The 27,052-nt window shown below is 40.8% G+C and overlaps 1 protein-coding gene across 2 annotated transcripts in view; it reads left to right on the forward strand.

The window, feature by feature from the left end:
• LOC128700226 (beta-mannosidase) overlaps nucleotides 1-27,052 on the forward strand; it is a gene marked incomplete at its 3' end in the record, with an annotated part of 173,911 nt that overhangs the window by 104,349 nt on the left and 42,510 nt on the right. For both annotated transcript variants that reach the window (XM_070100816.1, XM_070100817.1), the window contains 2 exon segments: nucleotides 3,982-4,159; nucleotides 15,036-15,183. In XM_070100816.1, the coding sequence (XP_069956917.1) occupies nucleotides 3,982-4,159; nucleotides 15,036-15,183 (326 nt within the window).

Here is a 27,052-nt window from a genome sequence, read left to right on the forward strand (position 1 = left end):
AACAGGCAAAACTGGTCAGTTAGCAAGAACTCATTTAAAACTAAGTCCTTTCTAAAAGTTTCTCTTGTAAGTTTAGAGATATATATTTTTCACTAATGTTAATGTAAAAGTTTATAATTTTGCACCAAAAGAATCTTAGAAAACTTACCTAAACTTATTATAGCAAGCGCGATTTATTTTAACCTAATCCAGCTAAATATATTTTAGATACGTTTACAATAATTTAATACTAAACAATGAAATATATTTTTTTCGTTAGGTTCAGAATGATTTTTGCGAAATTACTGCATGCACAAATTTTCGCTTGTCTTATATGGCAAGATGAGCGTTGCTATTTAAGCCAAGATCACGTTTTACATATTCGGCACGATATATATATATATATATATATATATATATATATATATATATATATATATATATATATATATATATATATATATATATATAAGGTAATGTAAAAAGAGAGCAAATGAGAGAGTGGGTGAGATGTTATCAACAAATTTTGTTGAAAATAAGAAAAAGTTTTGGAGTGAGATTAACAAGTTAAGAAAGCCTAGAGAACAAATGGATTTGTCAGTTAAAAATAGGAGAGGAGAGTTATTAAATGGAGAGTTAGAGGTATCGGGAAGATGGAGGGAATATTTTGAAGAATTGTTAAATGTTGATGAAGATAGGGAAGCTGTGATTTCGTGTATAGGGCAAGGAGGAATAACATCTTGTAGGAGTGAGGAAGAGCCAGTTGTGAGTGTGGGGGAAGTTCGTGAGGCAGTAGGTAAAATGAAAGGGGGTAAGGCAGCCGGGATTGATGGGATATAGATAGAAATGTTAAAAGCAGGTGGGGATATAGTTTTGGAGTGGTTGGTGCAATTATTTAATAAATGTATGGAAGAGGGTAAGGTACCTAGGGATTGGCAGAGAACATGCATAGTTCCTTTGTATAAAGGCAAAGGGGATAAAAGAGAGTGCAAAAATTATAGGGGGATAAGTCTGTTGAGTGTACCTGGTAAAGTGTATGGTAGAGTTATAATTGAAAGAATTAAGAGTAAGACGGAGAATAGGATAGCAGATGAACAAGGAGGCTTTAGGAAAGGTAGGGGGTGTGTGGACCAGGTGTTTACAGTGAAACATATAAGTGAACAGTATTTAGATAAGGCTAAAGAGGTCTTTGTGGCATTTATGGATTTGGAAAAGGCGTATGACAGGGTGGATAGGGGGGCAATGTGGCAGATGTTGCAAGTGTATGGTGTAAGGTAGGTTACTGCAGTGATGAGCGAGGATAGTGAGGCTCAAGTTAGAGTATGTAGGAAAGAGGGAAATTTTTTCCCAGTAAAAGTTTAGACAAGGATGTGTGATGTCACCGTGGTTGTTTAATATATTTATAGATGGGGTTGTAAGAGAAGTTGCGAGGGTCTTATGGAGTTAAAAGGCAAAAGTTGTCACATGAGACACTGTGCTCTTGGGAGATTCTGAAGAGAAGTTATTTGAATTTGGTAGCAAAAGAAGAAAATTAAAGGTGAATACAGGAAAGAGTAAGGTTAAGATCAAAAAGATTAGGTGATGAAAGATTGAATATCAGATTGGAGGGAGAGAGTATGGAGGAGGTGAACGTTTCAGATATTTGGGAGTGGACGTGTCAGCGGATGGGTCTATGAAAGATGAGGTGAATCATAGAATTGATGAGGGAAAAAGAGTGAGTGGTGCACTTAGGAGTCTGTGGAGACAAAGAACTTTGTCCTTGGAGGCAAAGAGGGGAATGTATGAGAGTATAGTTTTACCAACGCTCTTATATGGGTGTGAAGCGTGGGTGATGAATGTTGCAGCGAGGAGAAGGCTGGAGGCAGTGGAGATGTCATGTCTGAGGGCAATGTGTGGTGTGAATATAATGCAGAGAATTCGTAGTTTGGAAGTTAGGAGGTGCGGGATTACCAAAACTGTTGTCCAGAGGGCTGAGGAAGGGTTGTTGAGGTGGTTCGGACATGTAGAGAGAATGGAGCGAAACAGAATGACTTCAAGAGTGTATCAGTCTGTAGTGGAAGGAAGGCGGGGTAGGGGTCGGCCTAGGAAAGGTTGGAGGGAGGGGGTAAAGGAGGGGGTGTGCGAGGGGCTTGGACTTCCAGCAGGCATGCATGAGCGTGTTTGATAGGAGTGAATGGAGACAAATGGTTTTTAATACTTGACGTGCTGTTGGAGTGTGAGCAAAGTAACATTTATGAAGGGATTCAGGGAAACCGGCAGGCCGGACTTGAGTCCTGGAGATGGGAAGTACAGTGCCTGCACTCTGAAGGAGGGGTGTTAATGTTGCAGTTTAAAAACTGTAGTGTAAAGCACCCTTCTGGCAAGACAGTGATGGAGTGAATGATGGTGAAAGTTTTTCTTTTTCGGGCCACCCTGCCTTGGTGGGAATCGGCCAGTGTGATAATAAATATATATATATTATATATATATATATATATATATATATATATATATATATATATATATATATATATATATATATATGTCGTGCCGAATAGGTAAAACTTGAGATTTTGGCTTAAATAGCAACGCTCTTCTTGTCGAATAAGGCAGGCGAAAATTTATGTATGCACTAATTTCGCAAAGATCTTTCTTAACCTAACTCGTAAGCTAGTTGCAATCACCATGTTTAAATCACTGATTGCATGATTGTAGTCACTTAACCTTGTGTACCTGTAACCTTGCAGGAACCTTTATGCAGCTGTACCTAAATAGGATTACTACTATTGTTCATATATTATACCGACTGGCAGGGCGCGTTCCACAGTTGGCAAAACGTGCAGGATAGGTGCGGAGAATGCTGGTCAAATGTCGCCAAATCCTGACTAGGCCCTGAGTCATAATGAGCAATTCTGCGATTTTTGTATAGCATTGTTGCTTAAGGTTTTGATCAACAGACTCCACTAAATAGCTATCATAACTTTTATTTATATAAGGCATTTCTATTATGTTTCAAGAGTGAGGATTCAATTATATTTCTTTTCATGACGGAACTGTTGGGTACAATGACCTGAGCAACTTCCCACCCTTGTGGATGATTGCAAGAGATGCCGTTGTTAATTCCTGGTCCATCCTGATTAAGTACTGATGTTGGGCTGATCTGGTTTTCAGTTGTTTACCCTTTTGTCTAGTGTGTATGACAGAGGGCAAAGAGTGCATAGGACTTTGTAAACACTGCCATCACTGTTTCACTGTCCCAGTGTTTTTGAAGTCAATGTGTACTGTATTGAACTTTTCTGGTGCCTCACACAAGCTGACCAAATTCTCACTGTAGGTTAAAATTAGTACGTTTTATATGGGAAGCATTTCTTTAGGTTCACTCCTGTAGAAAGTCTTCCTAGCTAACAAGAGGGCCTTCTCAACAAAATCCCTGGGATATCTCAATCTTGTAGCTATGTTAAAATATCTTTTTGATTTCGTATTCTAAATACTCCGGGTTGCAGATACGCAAGGCTTTCAGGAACATTGTAAGGAAAATGCTCCTTTTAACCCTAGACTCATGATTGGAAAATAGACTTCCTGTCAACTGTTAATTTAAATCTTCTGTCAACACTATGGATTAAAACATTTAGGAAAGGTAGAGCGTTATCTGTTTCATGCTCTGTTGTGAACTTAATGGAAGGTACCAGATCATTGAGTCTAGGTAGGAACTCATTAATATTGTGATCTCTAGGAAAAAGAACATCGCCTACATTCTGAACCACCTAGCTTTATTTAGGAAATATCACAAACTCTTGAAATTAAAAAACCATGAGCACTAATAATAATAATAATGATAATTATATGTAATAAGAATATAATATTACTACTCATATGAAATAATGTAATAATAATATGTAATAATAATAATATTATTATTAATTTTATTTTCATATGATGAACATACAAGTTCTTAAATTTAATGACACCACTTAATTTGAGAAACAGTAACTTCTTTTCTCTTTCCATCATTAATATTTTTAGAACTTTGAAAGAAGTGACAATTGAAGAGGATTGGAATAGTGAGTCTCCAATGATGTACCACCGACAGCACCATCCAGGAGGACAGGAGGAACTGTCACTGCAGATTGGTCTTCATATGCACCTCCCACCAGATGATGGAAGTCTCAAGTCTTTTGAAGATTATCTATACCTTGGACAGGTAAAAAACTGCATACACGTTTTATGTTTAGTTCAAACTTTAAAACATATTTCTTATCAGTACTCTTAATTTAATAGTTAATATTGCAATATAACTGAATTGAACACAAGGCAAAAGGTGGATGGCTAATACACCCCTCGTTGCATCAGCGGCTTTTAAATAAGCCAAAAAATATTTTTATTAATCCATCAGTTGAGATGGTCCCAACTATTGCACAGAATAATGGCATTACAGTTGTTCACTACCAGCTCGTAGGTGGAGGCAGAAGAAAAAGTTTCGGAAACTGCGCTATCCGAAGCCTAGTCCTTACTAGGCAGAAGACCAGAAACTCAACTTTTTCCATACACCTAGAAACTATATCTTTATCTATTCTCCTCAAGGCGTCTAATAGCTGGAAATGAACCGCCTTATGAAGCCTAGCACGTGTGAATTAAGTACCTCGAAAAGTCATAAGTTATAGAACAAGACCCTCATAAAACTTGCATGTTTACGCCTAATACAATCGAACACCGAGGACGGTGAGGCCAATCCCTCTTTGATGCAGAACATCTGTGGAAAAATACACACACGTACAGTTATGACAGATGTTAAAGGAAAGATTTTACCACGAATGGCTTCTACAGTCCTAATTCAGAGACAATGAAGAAGGGAACACCTACAATTTGTGGTGACAGCTGACATGAAGCAAGCCGAGAGTCAACTGCATGTAGTGAGATCACATATAGTAATGGAATCGAGTGCTAAGTAGTAGGTGACACGTGACAGTACACCTAGAATGGTATCACCTGATGGCTGTGCCTATGTTTTTCAATTGCTCACTTGACAAATGGTTGGAGAGACTGTAGCTGCCCAACTTCTATAGGATGCTGCTTGAAATTGCTCTACGGAAGGCTTAGCATTATCCCATCGATGATGTACACAGGCGTTAATTACACTGTCACGGCTGCAAGAGTATTTATGCTCGCAAATCTGCAGAACAAGGGACCAGGCCGTTTCCTTTACGCAGTTTGTTGAAGGTGGAAGAGCATATAACTAGAGACAGTTGTTAGTAAAATTAGTTACATTGGATGCCACGCTTCTGACTGGTAACACAATGTATCCAGTAGATCCTTTCTGTTCTCGACTTATTGTTGATTCTGCCCAGGATGCTTGCTGTCCGTTTCCAGTAATCGATGATAAAGTAAATGGGAAAATACAGACGGTATTTTTGTGTTCAATATATGCATTGATCTCCAAGGCATAGAGCTAGAAATCCTAAAAACACTAAGGAAGAAAGTTGTCTTAGTACTCTTGTCAAGGTGGGAGCAAATGTGCAACGAGTCGTTTTAAAATCTCGTTTTACTGTTTAATTTATTTAGTATTCCTCTCACTGTAGAACAATATATCGAGAATGTTAAGAGATCTTATTTTTTCCACTTAATAAACGGTTTCGCAGTATTGCATAACCCCAGATCCACCCTTATGTAATGTACGCGGAAAGGTTAATACAGAATGTAGCACAAATTTATAATGCTGTTAAGCATTAACAGTGAAGATCTGCAGCTAATTAGATTTTGTATTAGGAAGTTATCATACGGTCACTAATATCCTAGTTATTTCAATAAAAAATGACAATAACATATACAGCCCTAAACAAACAGATTTTCCACTAAGAAGTACTTGCTATGAAGCTAAACTAAAGAGACATTCTCTCATTATCTTAGAGGGTCAAATATCCGAGAACATACCAAGATATTAAGTTTGAAGCCAGTCATAATTGGAATTATCAAGCCATCATCAATAAGGTAAAGGCAATAAAATTAGGCTCTCAGAAATTATTGCATGGAAATCAGTATTTAACTTTTGCTTGTTTCTTAAACAAAAAAAAAAAAGACATCAAAGGTGCTTCCTGTGATAGTATTAGCTTGAGACTCCTTTCTGCAATATTGCAAGCTCCTGATGTGTTGATTGCAACACGAAAGGCCTAGAGCTATCATTCAACTCCCCCCACGGTTGTTTTGCATGTTGTATCGCTTGTTCGCAATTTTTGCATAAAATAAGACAAATTGGGACCAACACAGCCCATAATATATCCAAGCTTTTCTCTAAGATTTACCAGCATGTAAGAAAAATTTATTAAATGAACATTATGTAGAGTTAACCTAGGATAACCAATTATAGTTAAACACTGATTTATTTCTGATCTGAAGAAACATTCTACAATTATTTCACAGAAACTATTACAAAAAAAATAAAATAAATAAAACACATTAAAACTTACGAAGGCTAAACTCAAAGCAAAGCTTCCATTAACGAAAACACATCTAAATTACAAGACTAAAGTCAACCAGACGAGATATTTTCTAGTTAAAACACAAAATCCATCAAAATTTGTTTTACACCAAGATATTTTTTTCATTCATATCATATGCTGAATCTGCTATTGAGGAATAATACTGTTTACAGTTGAATTTTAGTCTCTGTGTTAAATACATCCCACATACCCACACATTGACCCTCTAACATCCCACTACCTGAATGCAGAGCATTTCTAGATTAAAAGTGCCAAACCGGCACCTATACATTCTGTTAATAAATAATACCAACGTTCGTCTAAGGAGGACACAATTGTTGAAATTTTAAAGCCGATCAGAGGAGGTTTTCTCCAGTTATAACACGGGAACAAAATCAGGTAATAGTCATTGTCCAGAGGAAACCAACACATGTAGATAGTCCTGTGAGTCTTGTCTTAGATAAAGTACACTTGTCCTGAAAATTTTTAGCCGTCGAATAACGCGTTCTTGAGTTGTAAACGATAATTTTGGAGAAAAACAAAATGTTTGTGGGAAATGTTCTAAAAATTGTAACGTCTATCCTAATTAAATTTAAGAATGCCTTAAAACTGTAATATTTTTTTCAGTTTTCTTTTTTCATTTATATTTTAAACTGTCTCCAGTCCTATAATTAAACATATTTGACTTATTTTTTCTTATAAGTTGGAAGAGAATTTTAAATGCAATGTAAACGAGAAAAGAAAAATATAGCGGTTTTTAGAACTTTTTAATTAAAAAGCAAAAAATTATAAACTGGCACCTACACACCCCAAAACCAATACAAAAAAGGTTAGGTTAGGTTAGGTAAGGTTCGTCAGGAAACAGGACAAATGTTTCCTGACGCGGGTCTTAGTCAGATGATGACCCGCCTTTGGAGCTTTTGGTCATCTGACCGAGGCCTTCCGCTGGCTTACCGGTCCACCCCTTTAAAAATTATGGTCATTTATAACCAGTCTGTCTATATACCTTAATAATAAATGAATACAAAAAATACTTCCAACTAAACGAATTTCGGTTGCTGGGCTATCCGAGAAATGTTCCCGTATTCCATTATCCTAGTTCTATGTACCTCGATGCACACCACTGAAGTAATGGAGAATGCGGCATAAGTTAATTTTGTAGTTAAATATTAGTGTTGAAGGTTTGGAGGAAATCATGAGAGAGATTCACAAATAAACATATGGGAACTTATATCCCAATTTTTTCAATAAAACAGTAAATTAGAACATACTCATCCAAAATCTAATAAAATTCTTGCAAAGAGACCAATTATTCTAAAATACACAAGAACATTACGACTGAAGGCGCTCCAAAATTTCATTATCAAGTTCTCATCATGGATGAAGGTAAACACATGATAAAATCACAAATTTTTTCCAAATTTCTTCCAAATGAACAAATTAGGATCTAAACAGTCCCATGTAACATAAAACTGTACTACAACAGTTTTACTGACACAGATGTTATAGGCACATAAAGGAACGTTATGTTGAATTGACCTAGGATAACAAAATGAAGTTAAACACTGTGGCTTATTATTAACAGACACCAATTTGATAAATATAACTGGCATATTATAATTTACACAACCTAACATCAAGAGATTGCTTCCTTAGAGGAAAAAACCTCAGCACTAAAGGTTAACTACTCACCACAATATGTATTATGTATTATGTGTATATATATATATATATATATATATATATATATATATATATATATATATATATATATATATATATATATATATATATATATATATATATATGCCGAATAGGTAAAACTGGTAAATTAGGAAGAACTCATCTCATACGTTTAAAGATATGTTATTTCATTTGTGTTAATGTAAAAATTAATAATTTTGTACTAAAAGAATCTTAGAAAACTTACCTAAACTTATTATAACAAGCGCAGTTTAATTTAGTCTAATAAAACTAAATATATTTTACATATGTTTACTGGGTCACTCTCCCTGAACCGTGAGCTTTATCATACCTCTTCTTAAAGCTATGTATGGATCCTGCCTCCACTACATCTCTGGCTGATGGAGACTCGAACCTACGAACCTTGGAACAAGGTACGCAGTGCTATACCATTCTCACCACACTGGACCAATACCTTGGCGCCCATCTTGCGCTAGACTTTGATCCAAGGCAGCCAGCTTTTCGCCTGCTCTTGCGAATTCCTTGCATTGTTAAAATCTCTAGTAAGGCTGATACATGCAGGGGATGAGATGACAAGTTGTAAGCCTTCTCCCTGAAAGCTGGCTGCCTTGGATCAAAGTCTAGCGCAAGCTGGACGCCAAGGTATTGGTCCAGTGTGGTGAGAATGGTATAGCACTGCGTACCTTGTTCTAAGGTTCGGAGGTTCGAGTCTCCTTCAGCCAGAGATCAGTGTTTGTGTATATTTCGCCTGCTCTTGCGAATTCCTTGTATATATATATATTATATATATATATATATATATATATATATATATATATATATATATATATATATATATATATATATAAGACAGAAATGTTAAAAGCAGGTGGGGATATAGTTTTGGAGTAGTTGGTGCTTTTACTTAATAAAGGTATGGAAGAGGGTAAGGCACCTAGGGATTCGCAGAGAGCATGCACAGTTTCTTAGTATAAAGATAAAGGGACAAAAGAGAGCGCAAAAGTAATAGAGGAACAAGTCTGTTGAGTATACCTGGTATGGTTTGATTGAAAGAATTAAAAGTAAGCCGGAGAGTAGGATAGCAGATGAACAAGGATGATGTAGGGAGGGTGCGTACGGGGTGTGTAGACCAAGTGTTTACAGTGAAACATGTAGGTGAACAGTATTAGATAAGGGTAAAGTGGTTTTTGTGGCATTTATGGATTGAGAAGAAGCGTATGGCAGGGTGGATAGGGGAGCAATGTGGCAGGGTGGATAGGGGAGGAATGTGGCAGGGTGGATAGGGGAGCAATGTGGCAGGTGTTGCTGATGTATGGTATAGGAGGTAGGTTATCAAAAGCAGTGAAGACTTTTTACGAGGATAGTGAGGCTCGGATTAGTGTATGTAAGGGAGAGGGAGATTATTTCCCAGTAAAATTAGGCATTAGACAAGGATGTGTGATGTCACCATGGTTGTTCAATATATTATAGATAAGGTTGTAAGGGACGTGAATACTCGTGTGTTGAGAAGAGGTGCTGAGTTAAAAGATAATGAATCTAATACAAAGTGAGAGGTGTCACAGTTGCTCTTTGCTGATGACACTATGCTTCTAGGAGATTTTGAAGAGAAGTTGCAAAGGTTGGTGGATGAGTTTGGTAGGGTATGTAAAAGAAGAATATTAAAAGTGAATATAGGAAAGAGTAATGTGAGGAGGATAACAAAAAAAATTAGGTATCGAAAGATTGGATATCAGATTAGTGGGAGAGAATATGGAGGTGGTGAGTGTATTCGGATAATTAGGAGAGGACGTGTCGGCAGATGGGTCTATGAAAGATGAAGTGAATCATAGAATTGACGAGGGAAAAAAAGGTGAGTGGTGCACTGAGGAGTCTTTGCAACGAAGAACTTTGCCTATGGAAGCGAAGAGGGGAATGTATGAAAGTATAGTTATACCAACGCTCTTGTATGGGCGTGAGGCATGGGTTGTGAATGTTCCAAGAAGGAGAAGGCTGGAGGCAGTGGAGATATCATATCTGAGGGCAATGTGTGGTGTGAATATTATGCAGAGAATCCGCAGTTTGGAAATTAGGAGGAGGTGCGGGATTACCAAAACTATTATCCAGAGGGCTGAGGAGGGGTTATTGAGATGGTATTGAGAGAAGATGGAACGAAATAGAATGACTTGGAGAATATACAAATCTGTAGTGGAGGGGAGGCGGGGTAGGGGTCGGCCTAGGATATGTTGGAGGGAGGGGGTAAAGGAGGTTTTGTGTGCGAGGAGCTTGGACTTCCAGCAAGCGTATTTAAGCGTGTTAGACAGGAGAGAATGAAGATAAATGCTTTTTAGGACTTGACGTGCTGTTGGAGTGTGAACAGAGTAACATTTATGAAGGGATTCAGGGAAACCGGCAGGCCGGACTTGAATCCTGGAGATGGGAAATACAATGTCTGCACTCTGAAGGAAGGGTGTTAATGTTGCAGTTTTATAACTATAGTGTAAAGCAACCCTCTGGCAAGACAGTGATGGAGTGAATGATTAAAGTTTTTCTTTTTCGGGCCACCATACCTTGGGGGGCAACGGCCGATGTGTTAATAAAAGAAATGTGTAAAATGCATTTAGTTGGATTAGGCAGAATTAATTTGCGCTTGTTATAATAAGGATAAGTAAGTTTTCTAAACTTCATGTACAAAATATTAATTTTTACATTAACATGAATGAAAAAAAGGACTTAATTTTAAACGAGTTCAATGAGGTCAGTGGTCACGTGTGGTCATACCTGCCTAAGCTCTTGGGAGTTAGAATGGGCTGTTACCAAGCACCATGACTTGTTGTAGTGTTTTAGAATCTCAGGTTCAAGTGTTGAAGAAGGAGATTCTACTTCTTCAGGAGGAAAATAGGAAGCTGAAGCTTTGAATAGATGAGTTTGGGAGTGAGGGTGAGAAGGATTTAGCTGGTAAGGAGGAAATGGTCACCAGCAGTGATGGTGGCAGCCCCTTTAAGTGGCAAGTGGTTCTCAGTTCAGGAAGAAGGAAGATGAGGAGAGTTCACAGAGAAGATGTGAAGGTAGGAAATCGATTCTCTGTTCTCCAAGACGAGTGTACTTCAGTGGTCAGTGAGGTTGAAGGTACCATTGATTCCCCTGCTAATCAAGGTAAGAATATTTTAATAGTAGGCGATTCTTAGGTAAGATATATGGACCATGCATTTTGTAACAGACAGAAAAGTCAGACAGAGAGTGTGCCTTCCTGGAGCTGGTGTTGGTGACATAGTCAACAGGTTGGATAATATTAAGGCAGGTAATGGGAACAAGCCCATTATCTGTCTTAGTGCTGGGAGTAATGGCATTGGGAAGGGCAGGAGAGAGGAGCTGCTGGATAAGTACAGGTCAGCCAAAGAAGTAGTTAGGTCTAAGGGAGGGATCCCAGTTATATGTAGCATCTTGCCTAGAAAGGGAGTGGGCAATGAATGGATGTCTAGGGCAATTGGTACAAATTGCTGGCTAGACAGGTACTTGCAATCCCATTCATTGATAACTGGGACCTATTCTTTGGCAAACGTGATATGTATGCAAGGGATGCGGTTCATCTCTCTGGGGATGGAGTGATTGCATTAGCCAATTCGATTGAGAGGGTAATTGATGACTTGTCTAGGAATTTAAACTGATAGATTATAGAGGTACGGGTGTTTGTGGGAAACAATCAGGCTGTAGCATTAGGGTTAAAAATAGCAGTTATTACCGGAATACCTCAGGAATATGTTTAAAAGACAATATTCAAAATAAAGTTGCTAGCAATGGCAAATCAAATTGATCAACAAAGTGAGATAGTAGAGGGCAACGAGTAACTAGCTCCCTTAAGGTTTACTATACAAATAGTAGGTGCCTAAGAAATAAGATAGATGAGCTAAGATTACTTGCAAGTGTAGGTAATATAGATATTATTGGTATAACAGAGACCTGGTTCAACCTAAAAGATAGAGAAATGCCTTCTGAATGCAACATACAGGGTTATGAACTATTCCACACTGGTAGGGTCAACAGGAAGGGTGGTGGAGTGGCGATGTATGTCAGAGATAATTTAAATTGTCTTAGATATGTAAAATTAGAAACATCGAACACAGAATCTGTTTGGCTACAGTTTCTCGAGGGACGTGACAAATTAATTTTGGGTGTGATTTTTAGGGCCCCAAACCTTGATAGGGAGTGCAGTAAGCTGTTATGGGACGAAACTCATAAGGTATCTACATATGAAAATGTTGTGAAAATGGGAGATTTTAACTTTAGACAAATTGATTGGAACAATATGACAGGAAATCTTGAGTCTAGTGACTTTCTTGATACGCTTCAGGATTGCTTTTTAGAACAGGTTGTTACAGAACCAACTAGAGGAAACAGTCTGCTTGACTTGGTACTTGCCAACAAAGATTCATTAATTAATAATCTTGAGGTTAATGATGAGCTTGGGGAAAGTGATCACAAATCACTTAGTTTCAATATATCATGGAATTACCCAGATAACTGCAATCAAATCTCTGTCCAAGATTTTCGCTTGGCCGACTTCATGGGACTGAAAAATTACTTGGGTGGGCTAAATTGGGGTGTCCTGACTATGGATCAGGAAGGCGATCTTGGTTGCCAATATGACGTTTTTCAGAGCATAGTTCTAGCTGCCCAGACAACTTTTGTTCCGAGTAGGGAAATTAGATCAAACAAAAATGATCCCAAATGGATGAACACTAGATTAAAACATTTCATTGGTCAAAAGAGAGGCATATATAGGTATATCAAAAGAGGGGATGGGCAGTTAAGAAATCAATATATTCAATTAAAGAGAGAAATAAAGAAAGGAATAAGAAAAGCAAAAAGGGATTATGAGGCTAAGGTCGCAAGGGATTCAAAGACTAACCCAAAAGGGTTCTTTCAGGTATACGGAAGAAAAATTAGGGACAAGATTGGCCCACTTAAAGAGTAACTCTGGTCAGATCACTGACAGTGATAAGGATATGTGTGAAATTCTCAATACCTACTTCCTCTCAGTTTTCACCCAGGAAAATACTAGCGATATTCCTGAATAAATTATGTAGAACAGGATAATAAACTATGCACGATTGCGGTAACTAGTGACATGGTCCTCAGACAAATAGAGAAACTAAAACCTAACAAATCCCCAGGTCCTGATGAACTGTTTGCAAAGGTGTTAAAGGAATGTAAAGAGGAACTTAGCATACTTTTGGCTAATCTTTTTAACATATCACTACAAACTGCCATAGTGCCTGATAAGTGGAAAATGGCAAATGTTATACCTATTTACAAAGCAGGTGACAGGTCCTTGGCTTTGAAGTATAGACCAATAAGCCTTACCTCCATAGTGGGAAAATTTATGGAGTCAATAATTGCTGAAGCAATTCGTAGCCATCTTGATAGGCACAGATTGATTAATGAATCTCAGCACGGTTTTACAAAGGGGCGTTCCTGTCTTACGAATTTACTAACTTTTTTCGCTAAGGTGTTTGAGGAGGTAGATCATGGTAATGGATATGATATTGTGTATATGGATTTCAGTAAGGCTTTCGATAGAGTTCCACACCAGAGGCTATTGAGGAAACTTAAGGCACAAGGAATAGGAGGAGAAATTTTTTCCTGGGTAGAGGCATGGCTGACAAATAGGCAGTAGAGAGTGCATAAATGGGGAGAAATCAGAATGGGGGCACGTCACAAGCGGTGTTCCTCAGGGGTCAATGTTGGGCCCGTTGTTGTTGTTTACAATTTACATAAACGACATAGATGAGGGAATAAACAGCGACATAAGCAAATTTGCTGATGACACCAAAATAGGCCCTCCAATTCATTCTAATGAGGACATTAGAGCACTCCAGGATGATTTGAATAGACTGATGCAATGGTCGGAGAAGTGGCAAATGCAAAATTCTAAATGTTGGACAGGTAAATAACCACGCCACATATAAACTAAATAATGTGGATCCTAATACTACTGATTGCAAAAAGGATTTAGGAGTTCTGGTTAGCAGTAATCTAAAACCAAGACAACAGTGCATTAGTGTTCGCAATAAAGCTAACAGAATTCTTGGCTTCATATCTATAAGTATAAATAATAGAAGTTCTCAGGTTGTTCAACTCTATATATCCTTGGTTAGGCCTCATTTAGACTATGCTGCTCAGTTCTGGTCACCATATTACAGAATGGATATAAATGCTCTGGAAAACGTACAGAGGAGGATGACAAAGATCATCCCATGTTTAAGAAATCTTCCCTATAAGGATAGACTGAGGGCCCTGAATCTGCACTCTCTCGAAAGGCGTAGAATTAAGGGGATATGATCGAGGTGTATAAATGGAAAACAGGAATAAATAAAGGGGATGTAAATAGCGTACTGAAAATTTCCAGCCACGACAGGACTCGCAGCAATGGTTTCAAGTTGGAATAATTCAGATTCAGGAATGATATAGGAAAGCACTGGTTTGGTAATAGAGTTGTGGATGAGTGGAACAAACTACCGAGTACAGTTATTCAGGCTAAAACGTTTTGTAGTTTTAAAAATCGGTTAGATTAAATACATGAGTGGGTGTGGGTGGGTGTGAATTGGACCTGACTAGCCTGTGCTGCTGGGTCTGGTGCCGTGCTCCTTCCTTGAGTGGAGGTGACCCGATTGGGTGGGTCATTGGGATTATTCGGGGGGGGTCATTGGGCTTATCCGGGGGTTACATGGACCTGCTCTCCATGGGTCAATAGGCCTGTTGCAGTGGTCCTTCTGTCTTATGTTCTTAATTGACCGGTTTTACCTATACGGCACGATATATATATATATATATATATATATATATATATATATATATATATATATATATATATATATATATATATATTCCTTCAGTACTTCCTTATATTTCTTTTCTTAATAGATCCATCAAGCAGTAGCGATAAAAACTGAAACAGAGTTCTATCGCCGAGGCATGAGTGTCTTGGAAGACAATGGCGAGGGTTACACTAGTGGGGCACTGTACTGGCAGCTCAATGATATCTGGCAAGGGGCATCTTGGGCATCAATTGGTAAGTTTATACTCCTGTGCTCCTTACAGTCAATTTCCATGTATATTGTGTTATGCAGCATTGTATGCGAACCGTTTAAAGCAGTGGTTCCCAAACTTTTTCAGCTTGTTACCCAATTTAACATGCCACATAAAGCATGTTACCCCTTTCACAAAATGTTGTTATTATTGATATATATGGCTAAACGTGAACGTATACAGCCTCGCATACTCTGCTAATCCTAGCAAAACCATTGAAAACGTAAGAACCACACATACATTATATATAAAATTAATAATAGCTACAAATTCACAGTAACAGTGGGTAAATACTAACTATATACTGCACAGGGCAGTACACATACATACCAGCTTATGTCTACCTCGGCTGATGCTCACAGATAAACTGACAGTGTGAAATAGAGGCAGCCTCAGGAAGTGAGTGACGCGTACTGGACAGGTCGATCTGGGCTACTGAGTGACTTTTGTCCTGAAGCATACTTGTCAAAATACTTTTGGGTTTCCACACACTTAGCTATATATTTCTTCTTTTCTAATACTGTATATTAGTTTTTGATGTTTATTGTTATTTGGTTTAACTTTATTACTTACTTATAATAGGTTTACTTTACAACTTTATATACTAAGACAAAGTTAACAATAATCCTCATACCGGGTACCGCATTGTTTTCTTGATTTTCAGAATTCATAACTTTTTTCTGTCACCCCTCCATTACCCCCCAAAAATGGTTAAATTACCCCGGGGGTAATTTACCCCCAGTTTGGGAACCACTGGTTTAAAGAATAGATGAAATGAAGATGATTGAGTATATGTCGTAAAATGTGTATCCCAATGGGACGGTTATAATGGTATACTGAGAATATAGTTGGTTGGAAGCCCAGCCTGCAGTGTGATGTCGTGACTGCTTGTGTATGTGACTGTCTGGGTACGACGCCCTGCGACCCAGCCTCACAGCGCTAGCAGCGTCATAGCAGTTCAAACTATGCTGAGATGACAGTATTTGATAGGTCCATGGCATCACGGCTAGCGTATTTGAAATATGCTGACATCTGTGTATGGAAACAGAACCAGAATTGATTGACATAGCCATAATTTTAAGATAGAGTGAGCTATCTAGGTGCCACACGCATCACCAAGCACCTATATCCACAGTGTTGGACCATAAGACATATATGCTTCCTTTAAGTAGACAAAATTAACAATAGTACTCTTGTCAACTCGTAAATTTGTAGGAGACAGACAAAATGTTCAGTATGAACTGAAGATAATATATAGTTGTGAAAAATATTTCTAGGGCAAACAATATACGAGATGCCATAGAAAAGTTCGTGTACTCGAATTTTCGATCACTTCTTGTGAGGAAGTATGACGGCGGCGTACATCACGCTGAAGTGTACACTGCTACTCTACACTGCTACACTGTACACTGTACACTGTACACTGCTACACTGTACACTGCTACTCTACACTGCTACACTGTACACTGCTACTCTACACTGCTACACTGTATACTGCTACACTGTACACTGCTACACTGTATACTGCTACACTGTACACTGCTACACTGTACGCTGCTACACTGTACAATGCTAATATACACTGCTACACTGTATACTGAGACACTGTACACTGCTACACTGTACGCTGCTACACTGTACAATGCTACACTGTATACTGCTACACTGTACACTGCTACACTGTACACTGCTACACTGTACACTGCTACACTGTACACTGCTACACTGTACACTGCTGCACTGTATATTGCTACACTGTATACTGCTACACTGTACACTGCTACACTGTACACTGCTACACTGTACACTGCTACACTCAACGCTGCTACACTGTACACTGCTACTCTACACTGCTACACTGTACACTGCTACATTGTACACTGCTACACTGCACAATGCTACACTGTACACTGCTAAACTACGCTGCTACACTGTACACTGCTACACTGTACATTGCTACGCTGTACACTGCTACACTGTACATTGCTACGCTGTACACTGCTACACTGTACACTGCTACACTGTATATTGCTACACTGTACACTGCTACACTGTACGCTGCTGCACTGTACACTGCTACACTGTACACTGCTACACTGTACACTGCACACTGCTACACCCTACGCTGCTACACTGTACACTGCTACACTCTACGCTGCTACACTGCACACTGCTACACCCTACGCAGCTACACTGCACACTGCTACACTCTACGCTGCAACACTGTACACTGCTACACTGTACACTGCTACACTGTATACTGCTACACTGAACACTGCTACACTGTATACTGCTACACTGTACACTGCTACACTGTACACTGCTACACTGCACAATGCTATACTATGCTGCTACACTGTACACTGTATACTGCTACACTGTACACTGCTACACTGTACGCTGCTACACTGTACACTGCTACACTGTACACTGCTACACTGTACACTGCTACCCTCTACGCTGCTACACTGTACACTGCTACACTGTACACTGCTACACTGTACACTGCTACACTGTACACTGCTACACTGTACACTGCTACACTCTACGCTGCTACACTGTACACGGCTACACTGTATACTGCTACACTGTACACTGCTACACTGTATACTGCTACACTGTACACTGCTACACTGTACACTGCTACACTGCACAATGCTACACTCTATGCTGCTACACTGTACACTGTATACTGCTACACTGTACACTGCTACACTGTACGCTGCTACACTGTACACTGCTACACTGTACACTGCTACACTGTTACACTGTATACTGCTACACTGTACGCTGCTACACTGTACACCGCTACCCTCTACGCTGCTACACTGTACACTGCTACACTGCACAATGCTACACTCTATGCTGCTACACTGTACACTGTATACTGCTACACTGTACACTGCTACACTGTACGCTGCTACACTGTACACTGCTACACTGTACGCTGCTACACTGTACACTGCTACCCTCTATGCTGCTACACTGTACACTGCTACACTGTACGCTGCTACACTGTACGCTGCTATACTGTACACTGCTACACTGTACGCTGCTACACTGTACGCTGCTACACTGTACGCTGCTACACTGTACAATGCTACACTGTACGCTGCTACACTGTACGCTGCTACACTGTACGCTGCTACACTGTACACTGCTACACTCTACGCTGCTACACTCTACGCTGCTACACTCTACGCTGCTACACTCTACGCTGCTACACTCTACGCTGCTACACTCTACGCTGCTACACTCTACGCTGCTACACTCTACGCTGCTACACTCTACGCTGCTACACTCTACGCTGCTACACTCTACGCTGCTACACTCTACGCTGCTACACTCTACGCTGCTACACTCTACGCTGCTACACTCTACGCTGCTACACTCTACGCTGCTACACACTACGCTGCTACACACTACGCTGCTACACTCTACGCTGCTACACTCTACGCTGCTACACTCTACGCTGCTACACTCTACGCTGCTACACTCTACGCTGCTACACTCTACGCTGCTACACTCTACGCTGCTACACTCTACGCCGCTACACTCTACGCCGCTACACTCTACGCCGCTACACTCTACGCCGCTACACTCTACGCCGCTACACTCTACGCCGCTACACTCTACGCCGCTACACTCTACGCTGCTACACTCTACGCTGCTACACTCTACGCTGCTACACTCTACGCTGCTACACTCTACGCTGCTACACTCTACGCTGCTACACTCTACGCTGCTACACTCTACGCTGCTACACTCTACGCTGCTACACTCTACGCTGCTACACTCTACGCTGCTACACTCTACGCTGCTACACTCTACGCTGCTACACTCTACGCTGCTACACTCTACGCTGCTACACTCTACGCTGCTACACTCTACGCTGCTACACTCTACGCTGCGACACTCTACGCTGCGACACTCTACGCTGCTACACTCTACGCTGCTACACTCTACGCTGCTACACTCTACGCTGCTACACTCTACGCTGCTACACTGTACGCTGCTACACTGTACGCTGCTACACTGTACGCTGCTATACTGTACAATGCTACACTCTACGCTGCTACACTGTACGCTGCTATACTGTACAATGCTACACTCTACGCTGCTACACTGTACGCTGCTACACTGTACGCTGCTACACTGTACACTGCTACACTGTATACTGCTACACTGTACACTGCTACTCTACACTGCTACACTGTACACTGTACACTGCTACACTGTACACTGCTACACTGTACACTGCTACACTGTATACTGCTACACTGTACACTGCTACACTGTACACTGCTACTCTACACTGCTACACTGTACACTGCTACTCTACACTGGTACACTGTACACTGCTACACTGTACACTGCTACACTGTACACTGCTACACTGTATACTGCTACACTGTATACTGCTACACTGTATACTGCTACACTGAACACTGCTACATTGTATACTGCTAAACTGTACACTGCTACTCTACACTGCTACACTGTACACTGCTACACTGTATACTGCTACACTGTACACTGCTACACTGTATACTGCTACACTGTACACTGCTACACTGTACACTGCTACTCTACGCTGCTACACTGTACACTGCTACACTCTATACTGCTACACTGTACACTATTCTACACTGCTACACTGTACACTGCTACACTGTATACTGCTACACTGTACACTGCTGCACCGTACACTGCTACACTGTACACTGCTACACTGTACACTGCTACACTACGCTGCTACACTGTACACTGCTACACTGTATACTTCTACACTGTACACTGCTACAATACGCTGCTACACTGTACACTGCTACACTGTACACTGCTACACTGCTACACTGTACACTGCTACACTGTATACTGCTACACTGTACACTGCTACACTGTACACTGCTATACTATACTGCTACACTGTACACTGCTACACTGTACACTGCTACGCTGTACACTGCTACGTGTACACTGCTACACACTACGCTGCTACACTGTACACTGCTACACTGTACACTGCTACACTGTACACTGCTACACTGTACACTGCTACACTGTACACTACTACACTGTACACTACACTGCTACACTGTTACACTGTGCACCGCTACACTCAACGCTGCTACACTCTACGCTGCTACACTCTACGCTGCTACACTCTACGCTGCTACACTGTACACTGCTACACTGTACACTGCTATACTGTACACTGCTACACTCTACGCTGTTACACTCTACGCTGCTACACTCTACGCTGCTACACTCTACGCTGCTACACTCTACGCCGCTACACTCTACGCTGCTACACTCTACGCTGCTACACTCTACGCTGCTACACTCTACGCTGCTACACTCTACGCTGCTACACTCTACGCTGCTACACTCTACGCTGCTACACTCTACGCTGCTACACTCTACGCTGCTACACTCTACGCTGCTACACTCTACGCTGCTACACTCTACGCTGCTACACTCTACGCTGCTACACTCTACGCTGCTACACTCTACGCTGCTACACTCTACGCTGCTACACTCTACGCTGCTACACTCTACGCTGCTACACTCTACGCTGCTACACTCTACGCTGCTACACTCTACGCTGCTACACTCTACGCTGCTACACTCTACGCTGCTACACTCTACGCTGCTACACTCTACGCTGCTACACTCTACGCTGCTGCTACACTCTACGCTGCTACACTCTACGCTGCTACACTCTACGCTGCTACACTCTACGCTGCTACACTCTACGCTGTTACACTCTACGCTGTTACACTCTACGCTGCTACACTCGACGCTGTTACCCTCTACGCTGCTACACTCTACGCTGATACACTGTACTCTGCTACACTCTACGCTGCTACACTCTACGCTGCTACACTGTATGCTGCTACACTCTACTCTGCTCCACTCTACGCTGCTACACTCTACGCTGCTACACTGTACACTGCTACACTGTACACTGCTATACTGTACACTGCTACACTCTACGCTGTTACACTCTACGCTGCTACACTCTACGCTGCTACACTCTACGCTGTTACACTCTACGCTGCTACACTCTACGCTGCTACACTCTACGCTGCTACACTCTACGCTGCTACACTCTACGCTGTTACACTCTACGCTGTTACACTCTACGCTGTTACACTCTACGCTGCTACACTCTACGCTGTTACACTCTACGCTGCTACACTCTACGCTGCTACACTCTACGCTGTTACACTCTACGCTGCTACACTCTACGCTGCTACACTCTACGCTGCTACACTCTACGCTGCTACACTCTACGCTGCTACACTCTACGCTGCTACACTCTACGCTGTTACACTCTACGCTGCTACACTGTACACTGCTACACTGTACACTGCTACACTCTACGCTGCTACACTCTACGCTGCTACACTCTACGCTGCTACACTCTACGCTGCTACACTGTACACTGCTACGCTGTACACTGCTACAATGTACACTGCTACACTGTACGCTATACACTGCTACACCGTACAATGCTCAGTGAAGTACCCTGGCGAGTTTCACTACTGCCGGTCATACCATTGTGACTGACTCCCCATATGATCACGGAATCACTGGAGGTCATTTAATAAAATAATGCTCTACACCTTGGTTGTATTTCACACGCCATAGATGTAAATTAATTTCACTTAGAAACCGTATTTTTTCTGAATGTTACTATAGCATCATTGTAAACTGAATTAAATTCTAGTCGTAACAGGAGAAGAATGTACTAAAATATAGAACCTATAAAGGCCGAATGGATTAATTTCTCAATGTATAGGATGAGAGATGAGAGGCCTCACCACACTTGAAGCTCTGTAATGTTTCTTTATCTTTGTCATTAAGAAAAGTCAAAAGGAAATTAGCTAGATGTATTTCGGTTACTGTGCGATCCGTACCTCAGTGTTGTGCCCCCTGTACGTCAGTGTTGTGCCCCCTGTACCCAGTGTTGTACCCCCTGTACCTCAGTGTTGTACCCCCTGTACGTCAGTGTTGTGCCCCCTGTACCCAGTGTTGTACCCCCTCTACCTCAGTGTTGTACCCCCTGTACCTCAGTGTTGTACCCCCTGTACCTCAGTGTTGTACCCCCTGTACCTCAGTGTTGTGCCCCCTGTACCGCAGTGTTGTGCCCCTGTACCCAGTGTTGTACCCCCTGTACCTCAGTGTTGTACCCCCTGTACCTCAGTGTTGTACCCCCTGTACCTCAGTGTTGTGCCCCCTGTACCTCAGTGTTGTGCCCCCTGTACCTCAGTGTTGTGCCCCCTGTACCTCAGTGTTGTGCCCCCTGTACGTCAGTGTTGTGCCCCCTGTACCTCAGTGTTGTGCCCCCTGTACCTCAGTGTTGTGCCCCCTGTACGTCAGTGTTGTGCCCCCTGTACCTCAGTGTTGTACCCCCTGTACCTCAGTGTTGTACCCCCTGTACCTCAGTGCTGTACCCCCTGTACCTCAGTGCTGTACCCCCTGTACCTCAGTGTTGTACCCCCTGTACCTCAGTATTGTACCCCCTGTACCTCAGTGTTGTACCCCCTGTACCTCAGTGTTGTGCCCCCTGTACCTCAGTGTTGTGCCCCCTGTACCTCAGTGTTGTACCCCCTGTACCTCAGTGTTGTGCCACCTGTACCTCAGTGTTGTAGCCCCTGTACCTCAGTGTTGTACCTCAGTGCTGTGCCCCCTGTACCTCATTGTTTTCCCCCCTGTACCTCAGTGTTGTGCCCCCTGTACGTCAGTGTTGTGTCCCCTGTACCTCAGTGTTGTGCCCCCTGTACGTCAGTGTTGTGTCCCCTGTACCTCAGTGTTGTGCCCCCTGTACCTCAGTGTTGTGCCCCCTGTACCTCAGTGCTGTGCCCCCTGTACCTCAGTGCTGTGCCCCCTGTACCTCAGCGTTGTGCCCCCTGTACCTCAGTGTTGTGCCCCCTGTACCTCAGTGTTGTGCCTCCTGTACCTCAGTGTTGTACCCCCTGTACCTCAGTGTTGTGCCCCGTGTACCTCAGTGTTGTGCCCCCTGTACCTCAGTATTGTGCCCCCTGTACCTCAGTGTTGTGCCACCTGTACCTCAGTGTTGTGCCACCTGTACCTCAGTGTTGTGCCCCCGGTACCTCATTGTTGTGCCCCCTGTACCTCAGTGTTGTGCCCCCTGTACCTCAATGTTGTGCCCCCTGTACCTCAGTGTTGTGTACCCTGTACCTCAGTGTTGTGACCCTGTACCTCAGTGTTGTGCCCCCTGTACCTCAGTGTTGTGCCACCTGTACCTCAGAGTTGTGCCTCCTGTACCTCAGTGTTGTGCCCCCTGTGCCTCAGTGCTGTGCCCCTGCACCTCAGTGCTGTGCCCCCTGCACCTCAGTGTTGTGCCCCCTGCACCTCAGTGTTGTGACCCTGTACCTCAGTGTTGTGCCCCCTGTACCTCAGAGTTGTGCCTCCTGTACCTCAGTGTTGTGTACCCTGTACCTCAGTGTTGTGCCCCCTGTACCTCAGTGCTGTGCCCCCTGTACCTCAGTGTTGTGCCCCCTGTACCTCAGTGTTGTGCCCCCTGTACCTCAGTGTTGTGCCCCCTGTACCTCAGTGTTGTGTACCCTGTACCTCAGTGTTGTGTACCCTGTACCTCAGTGTTGTGCCCCCTGTACGTCAGTGTTGTGCCCCCTGTACCTCAGTGTTGTGCCCCCTGTACCTCAGTGTTGTGCCCCCTGTACGTCAGTGTTGTGCCCCCTGTACCTCAGTGTTGTGCCCCCTGTACCTCAGTGTTGTGTACCCTGTACCTCAGTGTTGTGTACCCTGTACCTCAGTGTTGTGCCCCCTGTGCCTCAGTGTTGTGCCCCCTGTACCTCATTGCTGTGCCCCCTGCACCTCAGTGTTGTGCCCCCTGTACCTCAGTGCTGTGCCCCCTGTACCTCAGTGCTGTGCCCCCTGCACCTCAGTGTTGTGCCCCCTGTACCTCAGTGCTGTGCCCCCTGTACCTCAGTGCTGTGCCCCCTGTACCTCAGTGCTGTGCCCCCTGCACCTCAGTGTTGTGCTCCCTGTACGTCATTATAGCAATGATCCAACATACTGGATCATTGCTATAATGAACTTAGAAGAATTGGTAATGAACTCAAAAACAAACTACAAAGAAAATTAGACATTTTAATTGAAAATAGTGATTGGACAAAGCATGCTAATAACAATTTTGTAATTAACTTATCAGATGAAATATTAGATAAAAATACAACTGCTACTCTAGGTTTTGGATTAAGTTTTGCAACTTCAAAAAACTTAATAATGTTGAAATTGCAAAAGACTTTTGTAACTTTGAAAAATCTTCTGATTTATCCACTGATGAAATTAATATTAATAAGGGGATGGTATATAGCTCTATGTTAAAACCAAACATTCCCAATTGCCCTCAAAGATTCTTTAAGTCTTATGATACACTTAATAACAATAAAAATTTGCGCCTTACTAAAGCAGACAAAATAAATGCAACAGTAATTATGAAAGAAAATGATTACCAAGAAAAAATGAATAATCTCTTAGATGATACTGAAACCTATTCTAAACTTAGAAAAAATCCCCTAGAAACCGTTAACAGCAATTTCAATAAAACAATAAAACTTCTACTGAAAGGCAAAGATGAATTAGTCAAACAATTTACTTCCACTAATCCATCTTTACCTTACATGTATGGACTAATAAAAACACACAAACCAGGGAATCCAGTCAGACCAATTATTACCTCCATAGGGTCAGTTTCATATAAATTATCCAAATGGCTTATTGATATTTTGAGCCCTATTGTTGGCAAAATTTCTAACTTTAATGTTAAAAATAACATAGACTTGGTTGATAAATTAAGCTCCTTGACTTAAATGATTTTAACATGGTTAGTTTTGATGTTACTTCCTTGTTTACGAAAGTTCCTGTTGATGATTTATTAAGTTTACTATCTGAAGAACTCTTTAATTATGATTTACCATTGCCAGTTCCTACTATCATTAAACTTATTAAACTTTGCATTGTTGATGCAAAATTTGTATTTAATGATAAGTTTTACACTCAGAAGTTTGGTATGGCAATGGGAAATCCTCTTTCACCTGTTCTTAGTGACCTATACATGGAATTTTTTGAAACAAGGTTACTTAACACAATCCTCCCTAATAGAGCTAAATGGCTCAGATATGTTGATGATATTTTGTGTCTTATGCCCAAAAATGTAGATATACACCATTTCCTAGGAAAATTAAATAGCTTAGCCCATTCTATAAACTTTACTGTTGAGTTTGAAGAAAATAACTCATTGCCTTTTCTAGATGTTTTAATTATTAAGGGTAATAATGAATTCAAATTTAAAATTTACAGAAAACCTACAAATAACTGTTCCTATGTCCACTATTATTCCTCGCATCAAGATAGAGTCAAACTGTCTGTTTTCTCATCAATGTTTTTGAGAGCTTTACGAATTTGTAGTCCTGAGTTCATAGATGAGGAAATATCCAAAATTTATGAAATAGGTAATGATTTAAAATACCCAAGAAATGTAATTGATAAATCTTTTAAAGTTGCTAGAAATACTTTTTACAATCCAAAAAGGGACAACCAGCCTTATTCAACTAAAAATATGTTGGTTCTCCCTTACCATGAAAACTTGGTTGATATGCCTTCTCTTCTTAAGACTTTTAATATTAAAGTTGTATTCAAAAATCTTGATACAGTAAAAAAACTTTTGATAAAGAATCCCCCCCAAAATGCTGATGGATGTGTCTATAAGATTCCTTGTAAAATTTGCGATAACGTTTATTACGGTCAAACTGGTAAAAATCTCGAACTAAGATTAAAACAACATAAATATAGCATTAGAACTGGACAAGATTCCAATGCTCTATTTATTCATGTAAGAGATTTTAACCATCCAATTGATTTTCAAAAAGTTGAGAAAGTAGTATCAAGCAAGTCCATGGTCGACAGGAATATAATTGAATCTTGTTTCATAAAAAGCAGTTTTGACAATAATATGAATATTTCCTTTGGTTTATATAAATTAGATCCATTTATAATTAATAGAATTTGGGAAGAATTTAATAATACACTGGACAAATAATCTTTAAAATTTCTTATTTCTTGGGTAGAATAGTTTGTGAGGTGAGTTGTGCCAAGGACCTATCCAAGTTGGGTCGGCGCGCGTCAGGTGTTTAAACCGTTGTGGGATCTGATAGTGAGGTGCCGGCCAGACCCCTTATATAGCTTTACTTTCATAGTTCCTTGATAATGTGAGTAGTCACGAAAGCGCTTGGAATTTCTTATTCTTTCAGAGTGGTTGTTTTGCATATTCTGAAATCACCTGTTTACTGTGATCTTATTGCATATATATATATTTATATATATATATATATATATATATATATATATATATATATATATATATATATATATATATATAATATATATATATATATATGGGGAAGTGGAACAGAATTCTTCCTCCGTAAGCCATGCGTGTTGTAAGAGGCGACTAAAATGCCGGGAGAAAGGGGCTAGTAACCCCTTCTCCCGTATAAATTACTAAATTTAAAAAGAGAAACTTTCGTTTTTCTTTTTGGGCCACCCTGCCTTGGTGGGATACGGCCGGTTTGTTGAATATATATATATATATATATATATATATATATATATATATATATATATATATATATATATATATATATATATACAGTGGACCCTCGACCAGCGATGGCATCGATTAACGGTAAATCTGACTAGCGATACATTTTATCGCAAAAATTTTGCTTCGATTAGCGCTAAAAAACTCGACCAACACTATTCCTTCCGTCTGAGACGCGTCCACTTCTGGCCAGTGT

Source organism: Cherax quadricarinatus, chromosome 74 (genome assembly GCF_038502225.1).
Source record: "Cherax quadricarinatus isolate ZL_2023a chromosome 74, ASM3850222v1, whole genome shotgun sequence".
Taxonomy (NCBI): Eukaryota; Metazoa; Arthropoda; class Malacostraca; order Decapoda; family Parastacidae; genus Cherax; species Cherax quadricarinatus.